We start from the raw sequence: 26433 nt of genomic DNA, 5'->3' as shown, positions 1-26433 counted from the left end.
TATTCGAAAAGATCACAAGTGATACTACTGACATAGGAAAGACAAAGCCCCAAAAATATGAGAATTGGTCATTTAGAGTATTACTTTGAGTTTGACATGAAATCCTCCGTCATCAAAAAACCCTAAAACACAGCTGTCAGCCCACAGATTTTCGACATTTTGTGTGGTCTTTCAGTTGCCTAGGAGACTGGCAGACTCATCTCTGGTATCAATGAGAGCTGATACATTTGGCTGATTTCTTAGGAAAGCAAGGGATCAAAAGAAACTGGAAACCATCACGCATGTAAAATCCTGTCTCTGGCTATACATATGGCAGGTCCACCCATATGTAAACCATGAAAGGAAGCATCATCCCTCAGAACATCAGCCAGCCATTAAGACACAAAATAGTCGTCCAAAATTCCAAAAATAACTTCTTCTTCTGATTGTTCTCCCAGGGTTTAACAAATATAATGTAACCATTAAGCAACAAAGAAAGCCATGCCAAAGCTGAGTATTTTCAACAATAAGACCGCATGTAAAAAACAACTTCACGTTGAGGTGAAATGAGAAACTGGATGGTGGAACTGGAAGATCTTCAGGCCTTCATAAAAAGATTTAATCTGAGAGAGATTTAAAATTACAATCTCTACTGTATATGGTCACTAAATGCACCACGCATTACCAGGGTGAACTTATTATCACACCTTTTGAGGTGTTACCACAGAACTTAGAGTTACTTTTAGTATCAGGAATGAAAAAAATTATATTCAGAAAAGCAGTAGAAAGCTATTGGATAGATACATTTTGGACAAATTGTATTTTTCAAAGTTGGCTGATCATTATTGCTAAAGAGGTTGTACTTTTTTCGATTAATAATCAGATAGCAAAAAGTTCCTTAAAGAGAATTTTTTGCAAAACTAAACCAGGTGAAACTAATACTTTTCCACTGGAGGGGTTCTGGATAGAGCATATTGACAGATGAAAACATATATTTTTTTTAACTTGAATGCAAAATATTTATGTATATCTTTTACAATTGTGATAAAATTACTGCTCTAATTGGGTCTCTCTGTGCGCCAAAGGTATACTTTACTTTATATATATGTATATATATATATATATATATATATATATATATATATATATATATATATATATATATATATATATATATATATATATAAATAATCTTTTGCTCTTGGATTTACATTTTTGCATACCTTAGTGATTTTTCCAAACATTGACAGGAAATTACCTGGTGCAAACTTTAGCAGTGGTTGAATGTAAATATCTGTAAACTTGCTCTGTTTAGTCTTTTTGAGCTTTCAAACCCTTTTTGATATGGAACCCGAACGTTTGAAATGTTAGCTGACCTTTTAAGAATCTTAGAGATAAAAAAAACAAAACAGAAACAAACAGGGTCAGTGTTCCCTAGGGAATAGGCAGGAACTTTTACAGCAATCAGTGCCAAAACTGCTATTTGCTGATATGAGGGGCTAAAGACAAGTTTAAATGTCAACTATAAACCATTCTGTGTTAGTTTTAAATAATTAAAATCTAGTTCCACAGTCACTGCCTTCTTATACACCTGCTAAGAGTTGCCCCCGATATAAATATTTTACCACCACTTTTGATAAAAACTATTTATAGTTTGCAAAGGAAAACGAAAATAGCTTCAAACCTCTGTCAATAGGTCAGACATGTACTAAACACAAACAATGCCCACAATATCAACATTTATTTAGCTAGACTAACTATATTAAACAAAGGTGTGCACAACATATCATTAATGTAAGGTATTTTTTTTTAAGTATGTAATTTATCCTTGGCATATCTTACCAGACTGTTATGAAGTCATGTGGGCCATGAACTTGAAGCAGAGTGAAGTTCAGTTTGATTCCAAAGCCAGGAGCCACTGAAATGAGCCAGGTGCAGTCAGCTGAGTTTGGGTATTCCTCTGGGTATCCAGGGGAGAAGATGGTCCCGTTGTCTGACGTGATGTTGCCACCACAAGGCACTAAGAGAATGTGGAGGAAGGGACAAAGTTAAGTAAAATATATATAATTCAGTGGCTCAGGAATCCTGTACAAGACATGCACATAAACAGAAAAGGGAGATTTTTCACTCTCCACCTCTTTTGCTTTCCTTCTCGGTGTCTTTCTCTCTTCACTTCACTCTTCCTCTATTGCCCAGGCACTTGTATGAGCTTAAGATTAGCCAGCAAAGCCTTTTAGTAAGAGGGGAGTTGGATAGAGTGTTTTGCAAAGATAAGGGCTCAACCCTTTTCCATTGAGGCTGTAGTAAAAGAGTGCAGGATGAGGCAGGGGGTGTTAGCATGCACCAGGCTCCTGATGCGTGTTTATAGGAGTGTGTATGTACATAATATATATCTAAGGAGTAGATGTGCATGGATGTTTAAATTTAGACTTACAAGAAAAGCTGTCACAGAATAAGAATGTCAAGATTGCTAACATTTGAATCTTTAGTTGCACACACGACTGATACCTTTGGGTATAAAACAACTGCATACTAGTTCAAATCACTGCGCTCAGCCTCCAAACAACATAAGAATTTAGCATTTTTTTAAATATTCCTTTTAAATTCAGGAAGTTCTAACTGAGAGGTTTAAAGTCGCATGACATTCCCCCTGGTGCTGCTCATACCCACGGTGGATGAGCAGGGTAAACTCAGGCGGAATAGTAATCGCAGCAGTGCAGGCGCTACTAGAGAGCCGGCGAGGGTATTGGGCTTAACAGGAAACTCTTGGATTGCTACGTGTATAAAATCCAACCCAAAGCCCCACCCGGCTCATGTGCGTTCACGTTACACAGCTGGCTGTTTTAGCCCACTTGGCTTAACCTTGAACCTCTGAGTCACCTGTTAAATGAACTATTGATCAGACTCACAGATAAAAATCTAAATACTTTGAAGAGTTATCACTCTGGCTGATCCATGGAGTACTAAGCCTCTGAAACCTAAGATGTGAAAAGGGTATATCTGGTAAAGTATAAAACGAATACTGAAGGCAGAAATGTTTTAAGGTAACTTTTTTGGGGGAATAAATTTATAACTAATTAAATATGGAATGATATGATGCAATATGCCTGCTCATTTTCTTTAATCATTATCTTCCAACTTCTTTCTACCTTTCTAGTTACTGACAAAGAACAAAAAGCTAAATTGTAATGTTTTAAACTAGTAATATCCATTCATGTTGTTGAATTTTCACCCACAATCTTTTATGCTATAATTTTAAAATGAATGAGCAGAAAAACAGGTGGTGAGAAAGGAGGAGTTTAGGAGTGAAAGGTCAACTCCGCACATACAACATGGTATAATAATAATGCAAGAACAAGCAGGTTAGTGCAGCTCAGATGGCTAAATCAATGCACTTGTGTCCCCTTAAAGGAAATCTATGATAATACAGCAATGCCAGAGACTAAAGATCCAGTTTTACTGCATAGGGTCAAGTGGGACTCATAAAAGAAACAAAGTAATCCACATTCTGTAAGTGCCTAGACTGTAAATGTATTATCGTAAAATAAAAAAAACTAAAATAAAATAAAATAAACTCTGTGTTCGCGTACAAAAACAAATCCATGAAAAATGAAAAATTTGATGAAAAAAAAAAAATCCTGAAACAAGAAAACAACTTCAAAAATAAATTATCTCCCGTGCTTTCTTGCAGGTTGCTTCTTCCCTCTCCTCCATTTATCTCCGTGCTCCCCTATTCAGAATTTCACTGTCACGGCCATCACCTCCCTCTGTAATTTTGCCTGCCTTATTGAATAATCGACAGCTGGAGCGTGAGAATGTGTGTCAAGGACACGGCAAAAGAAAGAACTCCCATTACTTTTCCTTTTCAATTGAGGCCCTCTTTTATTCATCTTTTATTTGTCTCCACTCCTCTTTAGCGCAGCATTGATTTTCATTAAAGACTACTTTGCCTCATTAATGAGGGATAATAACTCACTTTAATTACATTATTCATAATAGATAATCATTATCTTCATGGCTGCATTTTACAATAATGATGTAAAAGGTCTATAAGTTCCTAACAGGAAGTTATCATGTAATGAGTTTAGTCTTGCATTCATGCATGTCTGGAATTATTTTACCAATATTCTTATAAATACAACATATTTCAATGTTAGTGTGGTATTGAAGGGAAGGTGTTGTGACCTACCTTCACAGCGAGGAAATGGATGGTCCCAGTTGCGGGTTGTGCCATGTTCACAGGTCAGGATGGAATCTCCCATCAGTTGGTAACCAGGCAAGCACTCAAAGGAAATGGACTGGCCCACGTTATAGCCTGCACCAACCACTACTCCATAACGGAACGGTTCTGGATCTGGGCATTCCTGTAGCTCATACGCTGAAGGAAAATCAAAGGCAAATTCTATTATTTATTTATATCCCAATTTAATTATCCAATAACCCATGGCTACTTTTATACAAAACAAAACACTGAAAGGAGTCTTTATAAATTAAAAACTGCACAACCCAAGTAGTGTCAGTTTACAACTTTCTACATTTGCCCTTGAATAACCTCTCTGTAATTTTTCCAGTCATATTAGTAGTGCTTTGCTGAATTGCATAATATTAACCTAGCCACTGAATTGCATTTCCCATTAAACTGTTGGACATACTACTAAATCCACTCTATTTGTTGCACTGTGAGTAAAATCAAACAAGATGATGAATAAACCTGCCTATTAGAAGCTATTTAAAAGTAAACCTTAACACAACCACTACCAAATTAAAAGAAAAGGATTCTGTGTTTGAAGTCATAAGAAGATAATTCCCATTAGAATATTTTCATCTTTTGTAGAAGCTGATCTCTGAAGTATCAGCAAGAGAAACAACGTTTGACTACAGCTGTGTCTTGGTTTACTTTAAACACATCCAAATCTGGTCCTCAAATTTAATTATCTAAAAATGCTGCATCTTCTGGTGAGGTTTTTGTTATTTGGGTCTTATGCAAACGGTTTGAGATCTGTTTAGCAAACACATTTTCAATTTAACTGTAGGAGTTTTGTAAATTGCTATTTTCTGCCACTCAATTTGTTATCTTTTATGTGATATTTTCATACATACTTATTTGTTTCCATGCTTACTTAAACAAAAAAAATTAAACACCATACCTTATTTTTTTTATCCCTATTTTAATTATTTTTCTCACAATTTCCAAATTCTGGGGAATATAATAGTTGGACTCATAAACTAGAGAAAGCAATGTTTTTTCCTCCAAGAAATCAAAAATATCCTGCAACCCATAGACCAGTGTCTCTGCAATGACCCTTGATTCTAGATTTTTCTAAGATGGCTTTTATTGCACAGATGTTTCCCTCGTCTTTTAACAGTTTTAACCAAAAACACACAGCCCCCAAATACAAACCTAAGATTAAAACCTCAACATGGTGTTCTTTGTTTTTTTTAGTCTACTTGTACACTAACAGGACACTATAATGGGAATAAAATCCCCTACCAGGCACTAGTTTTAATATCATGATTTGTACCCTCTTGAAGCTTTTCTCACGTTGTTACAGCAGCAGCCATTCAACAGGGCCCTTCCCAGTCAAACGCCAGCTGAATTGGACGCCTACTTCCCTCCAACTCCCAGCGAAATCCCCTCCAACTTCCAGCCACTGGAGGTACCCTGTCTTGCATTTTTACTGACTTTTTTGCTGACTTCCCTTTTTTGCTGACTTCCCTTTTCACTGAATTACAGGATCTGACCAGGAAATTACGCTTCTCTTTAGATCTTAATGTCCACAAATCATGAAAGAAAGAATGTTTTAGTACAAAGATTGATGTTTAAAAAGGAATTGTAGGGGACCTACCAAGGGCCCATCACAGAAAGTGAAATTTTGAATGGCTACTACTGTAAGCTAAAATGTTTTCATCAATCATAGTACAGCAAAAATAAAAATTAACTCCTTTTGCAACAATCAGTTAAGATGGGACTATAAATGCCAGTACATATCTAATGAGCAGATTAGAAAGCTTCTTTAATTCATGTATTAAAAATTGCCTGTTCTCTTATTCCCCATCCAAATATCACTGTTGTTCCAGTCTGTCTTCCTTCACCTCCCACTCATTCAGTTTGAAGGGAAAAACCACTAGAGGCACGTTTGCAATGTGCTGCTGGAGTATGATGCAGTTACTAGAGGTACTGAGAGTAAATAATTCACTTTTTCCCCTTTAGGATACATGAGTAGAGCAGGCAGTGAGCCTTGATGGAAGGGATATAAAAATGACTAAAGGATTTGATTTCTATGGATTGCAGTTTCCCTTTATGGAAGATAACTCATGCAAATACTGCAGAAAGGGGGATTTTGCAAATACAAAGCTTGATTTATATGCTAATTTGTCCATAATTATGCAAATGAACAATACTACCTTTGCAGTTGTTGGCACGCTTGTTGAATCACTAAAATATAAACTTTGGTTGCCTGTTTCAAATTTAGATAAGGGTAATTTACCTAATGAAGATATGAAGTGAGAGCCATTAATTCACAAACCGTGATACTGCTGTTCACAGGTTCAACTGTTCTTACTTTAGATACTAAAAAAAATAGACAATTAGCCTTTCTCTTTTTTTAGAGTCAGTGTGAAGAATAATTTACCAATAATGTTACACTACCTAAAAACATGTCAAAAAACATTATAAATAAAAAAAAATCACTGAAAGTATTAAACCTATTGGTGTTGGGAGTCCCTCACTCAAATGAGTCCAGTTCAGGTTATAATGTTAAAAAAATACCTCATGCTCTGAACAAAAGCAGTGTTATACCCCAGCATACATTCATTTAAACGTATAGGTTGGCCCAGAAAAGTATTACTCTAAAAAGAAGCCAAGAGGCCCATCACAACCCTGGATGAGCTGCAGCCATCCACAGATCAGATCGGTGATTTTGCTGACAGGACATATACTAAAAGTCTGCTCCATAAATGGAGCCTTAAATGTAGTAAAGATTATTGGCAAATCCATAGCCATTGCTGAAGAAAGTCTTGTTTGACAGTTATTTTAAAAGCACAATCAACATGTAGAAGATATAAACAAGGCTGAAATATGTGACAAAAACCAACACACACCTAAACCCTTTATGATTGTGTTAATCAGGTAATCTGAACCCTGCAGAAAAAAATGTTGTGACGGACTAGGTGTCTACCTTCCAGCAGGACAACAGAATGTTTTAAATACATGCAAGTACTTGTGTGAGCATGACACATTTAACATTTACTGGTCTACCAAAAAAGACTTGAAACCTGCTGCTCACAGGCGCTCTCCATCTGATCTGGAAAAGGTTGGTAAAAATACATATATATACCACTATATTCATTTCGGCTATTGGCTGTAGCTCTCAAAACAGTTCATCTTCACTACGTCAAGACAGTAATGAATAAAGGTCACTTGCACAACAAAATATAAAAACGAGAACACATTAAAAGTGCCGGTCAGACTTTGCATATATTTATTTGCATAATTATTTAGAAATTAAGCATAATTTTTTCCTTTACTCTAATAATACACTACTTTGTGTGCCAGTCTATCACATATACTCTAAATGAAAGACTAGATGGAGTTTGTTCATCACAAAATCTACAAAGGTTTAAAGGGTATTAAGACTTTATAAATCTAAGTGGATTCCTCTATATCAATATAAACTTTATGACTATTTCGGGTTTAACAGTTGGTGATTGATAAACGTCTTATATTAAGGGTTAGTGTAACTCCCTTAAACAGTCATTTTCTAGGCAGTGATTACATACATTTCTTCACATTTGTGATCTTACCTTGGTATTCAAATCTGAAACCTGGTTTGTTCTGCGAGTGATCACTGTGGAAATAAACTGTGGTCTCGTGGGAGGTAGTGAGAAGAGATGATGGGATATCCTGGCCACTATATCGACCAATCACAGCACTGGTATCAAGGGGACCATTTCGTATCTCTAAGAAATCGTGGTTGGCCTCCGTTGAGAAGTTAAGGAACTGTATGTGGGCTCCTGGGACATATAGAGTTGAAACAAAAGTGGGAAATAATAAAAATAATGTGAATTAGAAATTAAAACCCAGTAATCCTGCACATGAGTTTGAATGTAAATTTGTAGTAAACCACATTAAGAAATGTCTACTATTAGTTGCAGAATAGTTAGTTTAATATCTCCTGCAAGGCTGTAATGATGCCTACCGTAACCAACAGGCAGGTATATTCTCCAGGTGCAGTCACTGTTGCTAGGGTAGTTACCAGGGAAACCAGGACTGAGAATCATTCCCTCCATCTCCTCATGGATTCCACCACATTGTGCTAGCAGAAAAAGCATTTAATTAGCTTTTACTAAATAAATGTACAGACAGACAGACAGACAGACAGACATTAAATAGTACAAAATAAAACGTAAGTAACCACACCAAGCTTTTTCAAAACCAAGGCACAGTGGGAAAAAAATAAAGATTCAGATAAAACACTTTAAAACAAATGCAACATGTTATCCTTGTCTTTCCCTTTCAACTGAGATTAGGTTATGGTAACAACAGGTACATAAATAAAACTAGGGAATCCAAGCCTGGGAGGACCATTCATGTAACACTATTGTCTAAATGGACACTGCAGTTTCTCAGAAACATAAGGGAGTCCTCACTCGCCACCATTCTCCAGTATATCAAGAAACTACAAGGATACTGGGTAACATTAAACGAATGGATGAAAAAGTTTACAGAGGTAAAATAGTCCTAAAGATACAGGAACTTAAGCTACATTTAGTACAAACTAGTTTTTGAAAGCCTGGGGCGACCGGTTTACATGCAAAGTCTAGAGTGGATGTGCCTCAAGAGGTCTTGTAATGCGTTTTGAGCATTTGGAGCAGCACACTTTGAGTGTTAAAAGCGTGGAGGTTGTCCGAAGAGTAGATCAATGAGAGAAGCTTATCCAGTAGCTGCCTAGGAGGGAGACAGACACAGCATCCGAGCCGTGATCTCTCCTCCTTCAGAGAGGTCAGCATAAAACCACAAAAAAAAATTAATAAAATATATATATATATATATATGTTTGTGTGTGTGTGTGTGTGTTTAAGGTATTTTTATGTATAAGTGAAATGAGACTGCTTTGATCCTTAGTGCTAATTATTAGCTACATTTACTTAAAGAACTGATGGTGAAGAATATTCAGGTTTATGCCATGATACTCACAGTTTTTACCAAAAACCTAAAAAAATGCTTCATATTTATGTTTAGGTGCTATAAATGGCAGTGGGAAATCATAAAATTCACAGCACTATCTCCCACCTGTATACAGGGGTCTGCGGTTAAACAACAGAATAAGAGAATAATTTTGATTAACTGACTTATGACTGTTTTGTGAGGTTATTTTATCTTAAGAACAAGTTAAAATCTTTTTCCCCACTCAATAATGAAAATAAAGCCAAAATAAAGCTATTTTAATTGCATCAGTCTACACAAGAGACCCTCAAAGAAAAAACAAGAAAAAGCAGGAATGCTCCTACAGCTGTGTCTGTCTTGGTTTTATGTTCACATGTGTCCAAAGTGACATTTCATTGATCCTGAAAAAGTATTAGGCGTGAACACACCAAAACACCGTAGTAATCCCCTAAATACCTTGGGAACTTCACTGTAAGGAGGAGATTATATGTAAGCGAGTGGAGTATAGATGCATAAAACCAAAGTAAATAAAAAAGGATTTTTATTTACACAAAATAGATGTTTATCTTTAGTTAAAACAGAATCACACCTTCATAAATGACTTGAGTTTTTAAATAACATCTGTAAAAGACTTGAAACAATGAAAAACTTTTCAGAATCATTAGCTTCAGTTCTAATATCCTGACCCCAAATTGAAAAGTACATTTATTAATGAATAAAGGAAAAGTGTAAATAACAGTAAAACATTAAACTTAGTAAATAAGGACATGGAACATGCTGCTGGGAAAGTATGAAAAAAGAAAAACAGAGTAAGAGGTAAATACAAAATTATACACTGGTATAAAGTCGGTGGATAAAGACAAAACGGGGAAAATGGGGAGTTGTACTAATGAAAAAAGAAAGTGAATAAGCGAGGGGTTAAACACTGTCCTGTAGAAACCAGTTGTAATCAGAAAACTGCTGATGCCTGTAAACACGATGAATCTTCCTCCCGTTTCATCCAATCACAGTGTTGAGATGGAACTAATTAGGCAATAGTAGGTTGTTCCAAAAAGCGCAGCTCATTTGTCAAGGCTATTTCACAGGCAGAAACTCTTTACAAATGAGAGTTGAAACCTTATACAGTTTCTTTCTTTGAATTCACTTAGTTTTCAAGGTTAAACATTCATTTAAAGCTACAAATGCAAAAAGAAACAAACCAGTTGTAATATATATATATTTTTTGGTTTATTTTGGAAAGGAAAAAGAAGAGGTTGGTGTTTATCAGAGGATTGTGACATGCAATAAGTTGATATCCAAATCCACTGTTTAAGTCAGCTTTAAATATGCGACTTACATTGGATAATAATGAAACACATAATCAAATGTAAAAAATAAAAAATTAAAAAATAAGCACTTAAATGTAAGTAGATTTGATGGTACATAGAACCTGTAGGCATTTGATTACCGCATTGTTCAAGATGAAGTGTCAAAGACAGAAGGGAGGCTTCCATTGACACCATCAGTATTTTGATCCAAAAAGTTCCTGTGCAGTCCTAAATGTATATTTACTGCTATTGCCTCACACACAGTGTAATATCTCTGCCGGTCTTAGGTATTTTTCTTCCAGGAGTGCTCAATATTCAATTCCATCCATCTTGGCAAACACTTTGATAGACTTTCCTGTTTCGATTTTAGAAAATATATCCCCACAGCAGGAGTCTTTCACTTGCATGTTTCCCAGTGGGGCGGGCCTCTTAAGGGCAGCATTGTGGGACTGAACCCTGTGACTTGGAATTGAGTCCCAATTTTCTTCTTTTCTTTGAACATGTCCTGTCTCCTCCCACCATGCAGATGGTTGCCTACATGTGCTGGGACAGGTTTTTCTACAGAAAGGATATGTCTTTATGGTGTACTTACTGTGTAATATCTTCATTATATCCAGCTTTACTTTAGTGTTTGCAGGATCTTTAATCTTTTGGAGTGATCTCATGTTGGTGCATACTGTAGGTGTGTCAGTGGGTGCTCATATGCGTAGACAAATATTTTGAATTCATACTTGTATTTGTAAACCTAATAAAACTCTACCCCCCCCCCCCCCCCCCCCCCCCCCCCCCCCCCCCCCCCCCATCCATAGCACCTAGAATCAGAAAGGTTGAATCCCCAATTCCTATTTTAATAAATCCCCCCGTTCGATAGGTACCCCACACTAGCAGCTGCCAAGATGAAGGAGTCTAACTATTTTAGCAATCCACTGTATAGTAAACATATGTACAAAATTGGGTTGTACAATGTAAAGCCATGTCAATGCCATGTAACATTTACTTTATGAAACAAAAAAAGGTGGTACTTAGGTGAAAACATTAAATAAATGAGAACGGGTTTTACCAATGCAGAGAGGAGGAGGATAGTTCCATCGTCTGACAGTTCCAGGCATACAGGTAATGTGAGAATTTCCCTGCAAAGATAACTCAAGTTAAAAGATGGAGACAAAATATAAAGAAAGAAATAAACTGCACTATGGTAACATATCTGTTGCTGTTATTGCGTAAGCCCAGAAACTGTCTCCGGATGACCATCTATGATAGATACATGACCAAATTTATCCGGTGTCATTTATTATTGTGGCTTTACGATGGGATTATCATGTAGGGAAAATTACAGAATTGTCTCTATATTCTGTCTTTAGAAGATCTGAACTCAGCTCACCTTTTTGATTATATTTGTTTACTCACACTATGTAGAAGTTCTCGTTATAATAAAACAAAAGGTTGAGACCTCATATGGATTTTGGTGTCAAGTCTTTGAACTGTTTAATATACTTTTTCTCACATCTCTTTCCACAGAGTCTACTGCTGGAAGAGGTCCTAATATCTTCAGAGGAATTTGAGCTTGAGGTTTAATACCTTAATCTCAGCTATTTATAGCTTCTGCCATAACTAAGATCAGACTCACCTGTTTATAATCAAAGGCAAGGAAATCTATTCATCCAAGACTTTCTAATCTATGATGATTGAAGTGAAAGAAAGTGAGCTCTTCAAAGCAGAAAAGAAAAGTAAGCATGTTTCTCAGCACCAGATATAACACGGGGTTGCTGGGGATGTGCAGCTAATAAAACCTCAACCATTGAGAGATGATTTTTGAAACATGAACATATTTGGTACAAAGGAACAACATTCTTCTCATACTGTGCATCCTGCACAGAACTCACCATCCGGTTAGTCAACCAATATTATCTCTAACAGAGCTGGTGGTTAAAAAAAAAACACAAAAAACAAACTAAATGAATCTATTCCTTAATAATGAAGCAAATGGAAAAGTGTAAAACTTGGCTCTGATGTTGGGAATATTTATTTATTTATTAATCTTTTATTCAGATAAATTATTCAGTTTAGTTTAGTTAAGATATAAGTTACCTTGGTTTTCAATATTGGCTGTGTTTTTCTACCTTTTTTATTAAAATGACTGTTTAAGTGCTTGTGCACAGCAGTTCTTCCTATGTGAAGGCAACAATTAGTACAACCTTCTTCTCTGCTACTTTATTGCAAAAACTCCCTTTGTATGTTTCTGTTTGCTTGCTGCAAATAGTGATGTATTATTGAATCTTGCCTTGAAACCAAAGTGAAGAGGATAAACACAATTCTATTTTAGTAAAACATATCAATTCAGACACTGTTAAAACCTGGGTATACACAAGTAAATATTGAAAAATCAGATCCTTTTTCAAATAAAGATTTAAAAATCACACACAACTAAAGCGATGCTTGCTTACTAACTAACTAACTAACTAACTAACTAACTAACTAACTAACTAACTAACTTGAAATGAGTTTGTGAAATATCAACTTCACTTCATAAGTAAAGATATTTTACACATAAAACAGAAATCAGCTTACTTTTATTTCTTACTGTGTCGAATCAGCTAAGGGTTCTACAGCAAGCCTTTACATCTGGTAGATATTTTATGTCAAATATATTTTCTGAAACAGCTAAGATTCATAGGTTGGTCTCTCATATTAATCTGACATATTTTGCTAAATTATGGAGGGACACATTTTTTTTTTTTTTTTTGAGTCAAATTAAATGAGCTCATGATGTTTTTGACTGTTTTTTGCTGAGAAAAAGTCCATAAAGTCAATATTAGGGCTTGTCGTTTGTCCTAGATTCAGGGATCATTGTTGAAGCCCCCCATCAATGAGTTGTGCCTAAAACGAACCAGAATGCACAAAAAAAAGACAAAAAAAATATGTTTTTATCCACTTAGTTCATTAAAAGTGGTAATTATGACACCCTCTCATTCTTTTATGGAGTTAGTTCACTTCATTTAAGGATCTAAAAAGATAATCTTTCCTTGGTTCTAAGACAACAAACCTTAGAATGTATTGATGATTTTAACCAGGATTCTATGTATAATCATTAAAGTACCTTTCATTAAAATTGAACAAAAGGATAAATAAAAAGGAACAAAAATGTAATAAACCTTGGCAAGACATGACAGATCATTTCCTGCATCTCTTGTACATTCTTGTACATCAGTGCAGTTTCATGGAAAACTGAAAAGCAAAGCTGAGAAGGATGATACCGAACCTACCACAAAAGCAGCAATGTAGTTTCTAAGGTAATTTGTGACTGAAGTCTGTTTGAAAGCAGCAGGTGTTACCTGTAGAGTATATCCAGGTTCACAGTGAAAAGAAACCACATTATTCATCTGAAGACGCTCCCCAATCTTGATACCATTCATGGGAACTACAGGTTCTGGGCAGCTGGTCAGAGACACCGCTGATGAGACCAAGGAAAATACAGAAAGAAAATGAAATATGATTAACATATGAGGTTTTAGAGGAAACAATGCTAGCATTTATGCATTTTTTTGTGAAAGACCTGCTGGTATTCTACAATACATACTCATGTTTGATTTCAGCTAAATGGTCGAGTGTTTTAACTCACTTTTGTATTCCAGCCTGAATCCAGCAGCAGACACACTAATATCTGAGAAGAAGTGAAGGTAGAGTTGGTTCGAGGTGCTGTTGAGGAGTGCTGGCACTGTTGTTCCTAAAAGAGAAGATTAATAAAACAGTTTAGCGGTAACATTTCCTCTCTATGTCATCCATGGTTAACTGCACGTGGCAAAGGCAAATAACTAAAAAGATAGAACTTTTTACACGTGTTCACTTTCATTTAGAGTTTTTTTTATGTAAATGCATAACAAATACCATATAGAATACAGAGAGTCTTGTATTTATACCTCTTACTCTTTTACATTTTTAGATTACAAAATTGTATATATTTTACTTGCATTATACAGTAAACAGACAAAGACAACCTTATCATGTTTTATCATAATTATTTTTTTTATATTTAACTTTAGTTATTTTAATATACCTTTTTTGCAACCTTTGTATAGTGCTCTAAAAATATGTATGTAAATAAGGGATTTAATTACCGTATATTGTATTTTGATCGAGACTCAATAGAGATATTCCAATGTATACACGGAGACTGAGTGAGATGATTAATAGTATTTTAAGAAGCAGTTGGAGCAAATTAATGTTACTTCAACCCTCTAGATTTTAATATGTGTAAAAAAATTGTCTCTTCTTTAATTTAGACAAATTTATTGATTCAATTTTGTCATCCATCTAGAAGCATAATTCTTGCAGAAAGGCCACTTTTTGGCAGAGTAAGCCGCACGTTTAAGAATTAGGAAAGACTCTCGAGATCCCCTGAAATCAAAAAAGCTCTTCCTATGTTTCATAAATGCAGCTGGCTGTTTACTTCTACTTTATGAAATCTGACTGGGACACTACAGTATATATTGCCTCTTGCATGAATTAGAAATAGAATTATATTTACCCGAGAAGCTGCCAAGCAGTGTGTCAGTGTTGTCGCCTCCATCAAAGACCTCCAGTGAGTCCCAGTTCTGCTCAGTGACAAAGCTGATCACTTGGATCTATGAAAACAAAGTAAATACTAGTTTAACAATAAAAAAGTTTGTCATATAAAATTTCTTAGTAAGAAAAACAAGTAGCTGTTTAAGAACTACAGGTTCAGATAAATTAGATTGAAATAATTTATTCTAAACCATATAAGGGAATTTGGCTGGAACATTTTCTGAACTTAAATTGCCAGATATGCATTATATAAACCACTCCTACATAGATGACATATTCTCTGAACAAGAAATGAGTACTATAAATCCCTTACTAGAGTAGAACTCAACAGAATCTCTAAGTACATGTGCTTAAAAGGAAGAAAAGGTCTCCTAAAACATATATACCTATCTAAGAAGTAGAGTAAAAGTACAAAGAATGAGCTATAATTACTCTCGATGCTCTATTAGTTTCCAAGAACCATGTAGATGAGCTGTGTTTATGGTGTAGGTACTAGATTAGTACCACTGACAGCTACATAAAGTTCATAATAGGTTTTTCCAATAAAGTTAAAGTGAGCATAACTTTACTGGAAACTGTCTTGACTTTAATAAAAAAATACTAAGAGGAAACTGCAGTCTTGTGGCTCCCAGTGGTTACCCAAATGAGGCATTTAAACTTATATTTAACTAATTCTGACCAAATTTCATGCCCACCTTAAAATCTGTGGAACTGCATGAGCAACAGATGAAAATGAATGTTTGAAATCAGCCACGCTGTGTCAGCTACTGCAAATGTACCCTTAGACGTTGGTTTAAAATATATATACGCTCATGCAGTATTCTCTGTCATCCCTCATTTTTCCACTTTCTCCAAGCCTCCCTTTCAGTTCCTCTCACACGCCCATTCCTCTGCCTTCTCAGCTGCCTGTGATGGTTATAGATCGGATATGAGCCAATTAAAGGGGCTGCAGGGGCTCTGGAGAACTGGGTTTCTGGGGAGACGAGGCAGATCAGAGATTGATCTTTCATTAGGGGGCCGCAGCAAATGTGCCAACAAGGCACCTCGCTCCTCTAAGTTCTCTTTCGGATCGAGACACTCCAATCTAATGCGTTTCTGGTAAATGGTAGAAAAGAGCAGTGGCGATAGAGCCCAAAGCAAGTAAAGTAAAAAGAGCAGCCAAGGAGAGGGAGCCTGTGTTTTAAGAAATAGAATAAACCTATAAGTTCAACTTTTAGTTCATCATGTTTTTATTGACTATTTAATTTGCTAAACTGTAGATAAAGTAGCTCACCTTTTCTAAATTTTCATTCATTTAAAATCCAATCACTAGTAGAGTTTGTGTGGAAAGAAGCATGCTAAATGGACCTGTGGCCTGTCGTGTATTTGACCTGCAAGGACAGTGAGCTAAGAAGGGAGAGCTAATAGCTTGGGGACAGCGCTGAGGTCATTAAATACAAAGGCTGAAACATAGGCTAAAAAACCTTCCTCCAGGCACGTCCGCTGGGACCTAGCCCAAGTTCCAGCAGGTTCCCATCAGGCACTACTTGCAAACTGACCGAAATAAGAAAGGTGATGTAATTAAAGAAGCATTGAAATAGAAAATAATTTTAAAGTTGTGGAATCTCAGGTTTCGGGCAAATTAATTTTTAGAATTACTTTTTGAGTTTGAACAAGGTTCCTTTGTTATTACTGTGCTGTTCCCAGAGAAAATGAAATAGTTGACGGCATAAAGCTTCATTATTAAGGTTTCGGAAAACCAAACCACAAATCCAATTAAAGGCTTATACTGTTTTTTTCTGAAATGTCTTCATATGTATTAATAACTTCTAACTCCTCTTACTTTTGACAGGCATTGTGAGAACTAAGGGGGAAAAAAAGATCAATCCTCAAAAAATAAATATTCTATAGAAAAGTAGGAGGCAAAAATGTACATCCTTGTATTATTAAAGATGATGATAATCTCTATTACGTGTGAAGGTTATCTCTTTTACGTACAGGAAGTGTAGATAAATGCAGATTTCTGATTTATTGTCATTTATACTGTGCTGTTAGAAATCATCACATTTTATCCTTGTATCAGAATCCAATGACTTTAGAGAGGTGTGAAAATACAAAGAAAATAACCCAAAAAACAAACCTGGATCCCTGATCCTTCAGGGACAGTAATTTTCCACACACAGTTAAGGCTGTTGAGGTAAGGTTCAGGGTATCCAGGAGAGAGGATGGTGCCAGTTCGAAGGGTTAGATTTCCGCCGCACGGAACTGTGGACAGAAAGGATGAAAAACACAGCAGTAATGTAAACACTGTTTATTGAAATAACATGCTGGTTTGTAAGTTAATGTTTCTGTTCTAGATCCATTAAACCACCACTATGCTAAAACCCTGTGTGCTTTGGCCTCCTGCATAATAGTATCAGTAGCACTAAAATTGCAAGTATAAGTAGGTGTGTCTAATTGACCAAATATAGTATTTGCATACAGAGCAAAAGGAAGTGTATACTTAGAAGAATAATTATAGTCTGTCACTTAATGGAGGCGATGCATTATATGCAGTATACACTATATGACATGTTTAGGGTTATATCAGGAGCAATTTTGCACTTCAAGACACTGAAAATTTAACCTCTTAGTTGGAAAAATGCTCAGGCTCTGTCTTAATTGGGTGGAGAGCATATAAAAAGCATTTTTTTGTATTTTGTTGGATATTTCAAAATCAATTGAATTCTGGACAGTCATTTAAACACATGGATATGTTTTGAATTAAACATTGTTGTATCTCTGGTTATAAGTTTAGCACCATACTCTTGTTTTAAAGCTTAAGGGGGGACTTCTCTACTTTATCTTTGAGTCTTTGACAGTTTTCTCTAAGGACTGCCATGCATTTGGCTCAATCCACCGTTCCTGTCCAAGCTCAAGAATAGCATCAACACAGAATGATGTTATCATGCTGCCACCACGTTTCATGGTGGGAGAGTTGTCTTCAGCTTTCATGGTTGAGCTACACTCTATTTTCTGCTGATAGAGGAATGCTGGGTACAATCTTGGGGATATTTTATATAACCTAAGCCTGACCCCATAACTTTATTTACTTAAATTTTTGCTAACTCCTTATTACAGAGTTTATTAATATTTGCCAAAAAATCTCTAAGGCCTAAAAGAGAAAAGTGCTTCACAGATGGACTTTTTTCATTTTTTTTTAGTATTGATTTGGTCATTTTTCAAAGGGAGAATATTGCAGTGGCTATTGTCTCAATATATAATAGTAAAACAAAATTCATACAAATGTAAGCCAGAATTTGGAAACAACATATTTCTTATGCTTAACTGGTCTGTTTGTCGGTTCCTATGTGCCAACAGGATAATACCAATAAATAAAATATATTGAAATTTGTGGATTTAATGTGTAAATTTCAACTACTACAAAAAGACTTAAATAAAATTTTTGAACCCTTAAATGTCCCATTTAGACTTATAAAGAAAAGTTATAAAAAAGAGCAAACTATGTTAGGTACCATTCCTAATTTCCTAATTTCATCAGCATACATGTGTGATGTGGAGTGTACCAGCGTCATTACTACTGAGGGGTCATTCATATTGATAAGATTAGCCTTTCTGGCTTTTTGTTACACATCTGGCGGCAACATCTGCTTTTTTTATGTCCTGCTTGTGAGGACCATGTATCATTGTAAATACTGTCCATGTTAACACATCTGTTTATATCTGTGTGTATTTCTGACCCGTGGCCTGCACCTGTGCGCCTCCTGTTTAAATCTCTCTTTATCACTCAATCTGATTGTCTGTAGTCAACATATGTGGTCTGAACTATAAGGGCATCCGATGATACCCAAATACACTGCTTAAGATATAAGGCTTGTTAAAAAGCAAACAAAAATATCTTAGAAAAAGACTGCAATAAGTATTCAGAGGCTGCTAACTGGTAAGAATGGTTGATCTGCCCTCGCATGTGCTTGTTTGCTGTAGTGATTTCCTACCAATGCAGCTTGGTATGGAGCTGTTCCATTGTGCAAGTGCATTGGGAACCGTTAAGCATTCGATGGCACTTGATCCCTCCAGTACGTAGCCTGGGCTGCACTCAAATCGGACAACTGCTCCAACAGCAAAGTTGTTGCCCATTCGCCGTCCGTTTCGCGGCTCAGGGACCGAACTGCACTGGGTGGCACTAGTCCTCGGCACAGCTATGAACAGAAAAGAAAGATGGGATGGCATGGCTTTTAGTAAATATGTTAAGATAAGGAACAATAAACTAGGCATTTCATTTTAAAAATTCTTACACTAATATAAAACAATATGGGGAATGATCCAAGGATCCCAGGAAAATATAAAAAAAACAAAAAGTCCATTATTTTACTTAGAATAAAAAATGTTGGACTGAATTATTTATTCACCATAGTTCCTCAAGTGTTGACTTTGCCTTTAGATACCCATTGTAAATGTCAATACTGCTACAGAGGATTGTTTAAGGAAAACAATAAAAGAAAATAGAGATCCTCTCAGCCATACTATTTTTCTTTTTTTCCCCCCTCAAGTAACAAAGACAGATGTTAATTCATTCAGTTAAGATTCACAAGTCTCCCAAAACAGGAGAGAGGCTATATGACGGAGTGCCACACTTACCCTGGTAAACCAGATGGAATCCTCTGGAGCTGGATTGGCCTTTGGCTGTAAAGCGAATCAGGATTTGATTGGAGGTCGCTAATGGCAACGATTCACCTGAGAGGGAAAGCAGGTGTTTAGAAAAGGGCAACCTTTTTGTACCCATTTTATAATGGGTACAAACAGTAAAAAAAAAAAAAAATTGAGTTATTAGTTTGTATATCTTGTAGATATACTGCATGAGTCACTCTGAGCTCTGCAAGGAAAGAGGAAGAAAAACAGTTTCAAGCAACATACGCCGCTGCAAAACAACATTAATATCTTTGGAGAATACTGCCAATTTATGTATTTTTTTATGTACTGATTTGCAGGTTGATACTGTTGAAACCTAAGGGAAATGTATGGCTTCTCGGCAATGTTTTATTTGAGAATAGGGACTAAATAATCAGTAATCAGTGGTACAGTCCTACCTGGCAAGATGTTATGAGATCTTTCTGAATCAAAATCCCACAACATTATACGTCAAAGGAAACACAGCCCAGGGAAATGCTACCTGTTTACTGCCAGCATGTGGCTTTGAATGGTGAAGCTATTCTGGCATCAACAACTTAAAATATAGATAATAGAGTCAGGCCCATTTCTCACTGTTTACCCCTGTTTATCTTCTAGACAGAGCTATGGGCTAAGCTTTTACTGCAATTAACTCTATATGCTCTCTTCCATCCTTTTTGACATTAAAAACTGCCTCGCAGCTCATCTGCTTGTCTGTTCCTTCCCTAGAGGGAGAGACAGTAACCTGTCTATCTTTATGATTTTTAAGACTACATTTAAGTGAGCACTTTAATCATAAAAACCTTTTGCTTCGATTTTGAAGACTCTTATACTGTAAATCAGTAAGACAGCAAGGATGTCTTATACTGCCCTATGTTTTTAACTGCTGGTCTTACTGGTTGAAAACAACCAATAACAAAAGCATTAAGGAAGCCAGAACCAATTTTTTTACATTTATGTTACAACATTTAGAAAACCTTCAGGAAATATCATGTGTAAAAATGAAACAAAGATGATGAGGAACTACCGAAGAAAATACCACAATTAGCTTAACGTACAGGCAAAAGAGAAAGTTGATCTCTGTGTAAAGCTGCACTTAAAGTCTTTTTTTTCCATAGTTTTAAAAGCATAGACTTCATTAATAAGAACTATATGGATCAAATAAAAATGTTTATTTCATTTGAGAAATAGTACCCCTCCAGGTGATTCAAACATTCTGCTGGGGTGACACCTGGATACACATGATTGGAAGGAACAGACCCCCAGATCTGACCCTACATTTTTTTCATTAATGGACTTCTGTGCAAGTCACAGATTATCTATAATGAGAACTATGTTCAGGCAAAAGCCATGAGTTCACTTGGCACCAGGACACCCCACGCAGGAGGTCGATGATAGACTTTGTAGTCGTATGTTGGTGGTGAGCTGGATACTGTGGTAGAGGATGTACAGACTTGGCAGGTCCAACGAGTAGTGAGGGTCTGCTGGGAACATCTGGTGTGGCTCAAGATGAAGAAGCCTGGTTGATTTGTGGGACTCCTGAGGTAGCAAGCATGTACTGTAAGGCCAGGCATCTCATTTCACTTGTAGCAGAGGCAAAAACCTGGGCCTTGGAGAAGTTTGGAGAGGCCATGGGGAAAGATTATTGGCTGCCTCAATGCGATTCTTTAAACCAGCACCCCCGGAGGGGGAAGCAGTGCTTTGCTAACACCGTTTTCAGTATAATTGGAGAGCTGCCAACCTTGAACGAGGATATATTTGGAGAGTGGAAGGAATACTTTGTGTAAAAAAATACGTGGTGCCCAGGGCTGGATTTGTGCATTACCCCGGCTGAAGTCACCAAGGTGGTCAAAAACGCCACAACGGCAAGGCTTCTGCTGTGGATGGGAGCCGCCCCGAGTACCTTAGAGCTCTGAATTTTGTTTGTCTGTTGTGGCTGACGCATCTCATCAACATAACTTGGAGTTCACGGGCAGTACTTCTGGAATGGCAGAACGGAGTGGGGGTTCCCCTGTATAAGAAGGGGGAACTGGAGGGTGTGTTCCAAAAATACACTCTCAGGAGGATCTATGCTAGGGTCCTGGAGAGGAGAGTCTGACTAATTGCCAAACCTCGGCTTCAGGAGGAGAAGTGTGAATTTTCGTCCTGGCTGTGCAACAGTGGACCAGCTCTACACTCTCTGCAGGGTTATTGAGGGTGTTTGGGACTTTGCCCATTTGGTCTACATGTGTTTTGTGGACCTGGAGAAGGTATTTGACTGTGTGCCTCATGGTGCCCTGTTAGTCAGTAGACCTATACATGGGTCTATCAGGTCTCTGTACAAGCAGAGCAGGAGTTTTCCCCAGGTCTGTCATGATGAAGAGAGAGCTGAACAAAAAGACAAAGCTGTCGATCTACTGGTCTGTCTATGTTTATATCCCTAACCCATGGTCATGAAATCTGGATCACGATAAAAATAATGAGATCCCAAATACAAGCAACTAAAATGAGCTTTCTCTGCAGGATGAGGAGCTTGGTCATTTGGGAGCAGCTCAGAGTAGAGTTGTTTCTCCTCCACATCGATAGAAGTCTGGTAAGGTGGCGCAAATATCTTTTCTGGATGCCCCCTGGATACCTTGACACCCCAGGCTGTCCAACCAGGAGGAGACAGGGGATAGGGCTGAACTACGACATGCTGGAGGGACTAGGCCTTTTGCCTGACCTTGGAGTGCCACAGGCTTCCCCCCAGCAGAGCTGGAGGAGGTGTCTGGGGAGAGGGAAGTCTGGGAGTCTCTGTTGGGACTGTTGCCCCTGCGACCTTTACCCAGATGAAGCAGAATACGAGTAGGAGTAGATTCAAGTTCTTTCATTTTTTTATTTTTTTCTCGACAAACCTTAGATTCAGCAATGTCAGAAAATGTATCCTAAATTAAAAAGTTGAGTCTCGAATTGGATACTTTAATTTAATTTTAGATTTTTTAAAATACATTTAATGGCGAAAAGAAGATAATCATTAGTGAAATGTTCAACTATTTTAATTAATAATTAATATCTGAACATCATTGATCTCATAATGGAGAAATTCACTTCTGCATCTTAGCCCATCTCCATGGGGAGCACTGGGCTGCCACTGTGCGGCGGCTGGCAAGCAATCGGGGGTTAAGGGTCTTGCTCAGGGACCCAGAGTGCCAGCTGTCGGGATCGAACTGGGTGCTTGCAACCTTCTCAAAGCACAAACACACTGCTACACCCACTAGGACAAATTTCCTGCAAGCAAGTTATTATTATTATTTTATTTTTATTTTTTTTGGCTGCCACTGTGCATCGGCCGAGGAACGGTCTTGGGTTAAGAATCTGGCTCAGGGACCCTAAGTGGCAATCTGTGCGGCTCAAACTCAGAACGTAAGGATTCCTGGCTCTATGCTCTAACCACTAAGCCACCACCTCCCTATTTTACCTTAAAAAAAATGAAAACACTTTTTCTTAAATAAATTGCTGAACTCAAACCAAGTTGCATTCTCTTCTTCTATTCATATAAAAAATATTGCAAATCTTTATTAGATAGTATTGTCAAGTTGCACAGAAGTTTCAGACATCAAATAAATATAATTTAGTTTTCTTAATTTTTGTATTGCATTTTTTTCATTAAATCTTATCTAATTGTCTAGTTGAGAACTAAAGAAAACACAATTAAGACTGACTCTGCAATATAAACCTTGCTGGTGTATTACCCAGACTTCCAGTTAAGCCTACTGCCAAATGTTGTCTTGATACTAAGATTTTGTGACATGCACCTAACTCTGTCCTGCTTTTGTGAAATCAGATCAATAACTAATGTAAGGTGAAATTCTTTGTATTTGTTGACATTATATCTGAAGTATCTGCATCTGATTTAGTAATGTGGGCAGAAACTCAAGACCTGAATGGAGGGACCACATCTTTGGCTATACTTCTCTTCCATGCAAACAAGATCAAGAGTGATTTTTTTTATATATATATATATATTTTTACCTCCTGCTTGTAGCCCTGCACAATGAAACATTAAATGATCTGCAGAGTTCATATAGACCAGTCTAGATGAGCTAATGTAGTTTGCAAAGTTTTGTAACATTGTGAAAATCTAGTCATTTTTTAAAATAAAAACAATGATTTTAAGTCCTTTTCATTAGGGAGTATAAAACGATTATGAAAATTATTATTAAAAAATGATAATAAGTTAAGAGAAAAGTTTAACTGCAAACTAATTTACAAACAAATTAGGGTGTCAGTATTTAACAGTTTTTCTGGTCAAGTTAAGCTGTAGAGAGATTTAAAACAGAGTTAGTCAAGCCGTCATCTGAAAGATGTAAAACTTAACCCCAAAACATGGCTGTTCGCTTAACCTACCAGCCAGACAGTGAAGCATTGACCAGATAAGCAGCCAAGAGGCCAAAGGTAAAGTAATGGTAGAAACAAAGATCCAGACCTCAGGTTGAAGAATCTGAATGGACATATTTAGCAGTGCATTCCACACAACTGGTCTTTGTGAAAAAAACTTCATTAACAGGTTTTGAAATAAGGCTTTACTTTTTCTTACACATCACAGCTTTAAAGTACTTTCTGCTTAATAGGGGAAGTTTAAACTATCTTGGGTCATTAATACTTTGACAAGGCACTTTTTAAAAACAGATATCAGAGTTCTAACAATTGATAAAAACAGAGTTAGAAAATATGGTTTTATTGTACGCCTTGATATGACGCTTCTTCCTCAATAGCAAAGTGTAATTACTCACAGCAAATCCAGCACTTGTGGTGGAGAAATTGTTAAATGACAACAAACATGATATGAAGTGTGGGAATCTAAATCCCCGCCTCTCTGCCTTCTTCTCTTTGAGCTGCTGACTGGCTCTCTGCAGCGAATCTCATTACTCTATGTCTGCTTGCTGTCACACTCTAGTGGGAGGCAGACATGCTTAACCCCAGAGGCCACATATGTGTGAACTAGTGAGTCTATATTTGTGTGCATAAGTCTTGCTTACATTTTGTTTCTGCAAATTTAATAGAATGCACTTGGTCCCTAGCTCATAGAGTTGGTCAAGTATCCTTATTGGAACTGCTCCATTTTCTGCACAGAGCTGCTGAGGTGTGCTAGTTGGTTTATTAGAAGAAGCACTTTCAAAAGGTTGTCATTGGGATGGTGCTTGATAATTTGCTGTGCATGGTAGGTATTCCTACATACACACCAAACACATGTCAGCATGTAACTCATTAGACTTGTGGCTACCTTCCAGCTCCGAACCAGTTTTGCCTTAAATTATTTTCCACTTTGGCATATGTACGGCTGACAAGGACAGATTTGACTTTGGCTGGAAGTCGTTTATGAAAATTCAATGGGAGTTGATTCAGATACTGTCATTGCAAAGAATAATGCGGGAAATTATGGCTCCAGCTGTTGCATCAACTCTATCAGCTTTGGTGTAAAAAAAAGGAAGCCCCGTGGGAGCTACAGGAAGCAGATTTTACATTTTCTAGAAACAAAGTTCTGAATTAAATTAGCAGCATGCTACCAGTGAAACTGAAACAGCAAATGCACACTGGCAATATAACTGGTCAAACTTTAATAGACTCCTCAGTCCCCCATGTTAGATGACCACGAGGGTGGAAATTGCTTTTTTCCCAATGAGTTTGCAAAATTTGCATTTAGATAAGTCTTCTTGATTTCTTTATTCAGTCTTTTCATCCAATCTTGCCTACATGCTGTCGCCTTTTCTAATTCCCACCTTTTATTGTTCATTTATTCTTCTTTCCCTTTCTTCTTTTATTCTGTTTGTCCCAAATAATTCACAATCATTGCCTTTTCTTCTCAAAGATTGGCTTTCATAGACATTTAAGAAAAACTAACATATTGTTGAATGCATTAGTCTGAATAAGTGCTTTCTAAGGTTAACTAATCACAGAGAATTGGCTTGTGTTTTGATTACTGTAATTTACTCAGCCTGACAAATACTACATCAATATTCAGTAAAAACAAAAAGAAGTAAAAAAAAAAAAAAAAAAACGGCTCATAACACTTAATAGATATTGACATAAAGTGGGATTTGTAAGATCTGTGTAACTTTATCTCTAGGTATCAGCACATAAATTTAAAAGGGGTTACAACATTGGTTTATACCTGATTAAATGCCAGGTACACAGCAGCTAGTGCCGCGCAGATGTTTCTGTTTTCTGGATAAAGTGGATCAGATCTGCTATGTCCTGTTAAATAACACAGTGAACCTTTCAAACAAAGAGCTCAGTTATTACACTATCTTGTTTATTGAGCTATAAATTGGCTTTTCTAAGGCTTTGTTAAACTAAAATCAAAGAATTTATTTTGCTTTTGTAGAGTCCCAAAGCTAGAGAGCTCAACCAAACAGGAAAACTGTCTCACTTAACAGATCTTCAAAGGTTAAACCTCTCAGCTGTTTCGTTTGTAGCACATTTTGACAACTGGAATATTTATCATTTCTTCACAAATAAAACAAATAATTAGCTCTCAAACTGTTAACCTTTATCATCTCAGTTCTCATGAAAAATTGTCTAATTGCCTGCCTAGTTATGAACCTTAAAATGGAACACATAATTTATTTTATTAGCTGTATGCTGTGGTAAAACCTTAAACAGGACACACATTTTTGCTTTGCAGTTTGCTAAATCAACTCAAATTTACAACATAAATAGTTATCTGTACTTCAATATAATCCTTGTCATATTTAATGTAGGTTCTAGTAAGAAGTAAGTCACTTTGCTAACTAAAACCAGGTATTTGAGGTT

At 36.6% G+C, this 26433-nt stretch overlaps 1 protein-coding gene across 1 annotated transcript in view; it reads right to left on the bottom strand.

Moving 5' to 3' along the window:
* The window catches only part of csmd2 (CUB and Sushi multiple domains 2), a 336283-nt gene that overhangs the window by 62366 nt on the left and 247484 nt on the right, over positions 1-26433 (bottom strand). The window contains exons 32-42 of the mRNA XM_015371540.1: positions 19633-19728; positions 18990-19193; positions 17135-17259; positions 14978-15074; positions 14072-14176; positions 13785-13903; positions 11513-11582; positions 8178-8294; positions 7783-7992; positions 4169-4357; positions 1822-1999 (exon numbers count right to left, since the gene is read on the bottom strand). Of these exons, the coding sequence (XP_015227026.1) occupies positions 1822-1999; positions 4169-4357; positions 7783-7992; positions 8178-8294; positions 11513-11582; positions 13785-13903; positions 14072-14176; positions 14978-15074; positions 17135-17259; positions 18990-19193; positions 19633-19728 (1510 nt within the window). The remainder of the gene's footprint in view (positions 1-1821; positions 2000-4168; positions 4358-7782; positions 7993-8177; positions 8295-11512; positions 11583-13784; positions 13904-14071; positions 14177-14977; positions 15075-17134; positions 17260-18989; positions 19194-19632; positions 19729-26433) is intronic.

The sequence above is a fragment of the Cyprinodon variegatus genome, unplaced genomic scaffold, assembly GCF_000732505.1.
Source record: "Cyprinodon variegatus isolate N-32 unplaced genomic scaffold, C_variegatus-1.0 Scaffold60, whole genome shotgun sequence".
In the NCBI taxonomy this organism is placed as follows: domain Eukaryota; kingdom Metazoa; phylum Chordata; class Actinopteri; order Cyprinodontiformes; family Cyprinodontidae; genus Cyprinodon; species Cyprinodon variegatus.
This window is presented reverse-complemented; position numbering and strand designations above follow the sequence as displayed.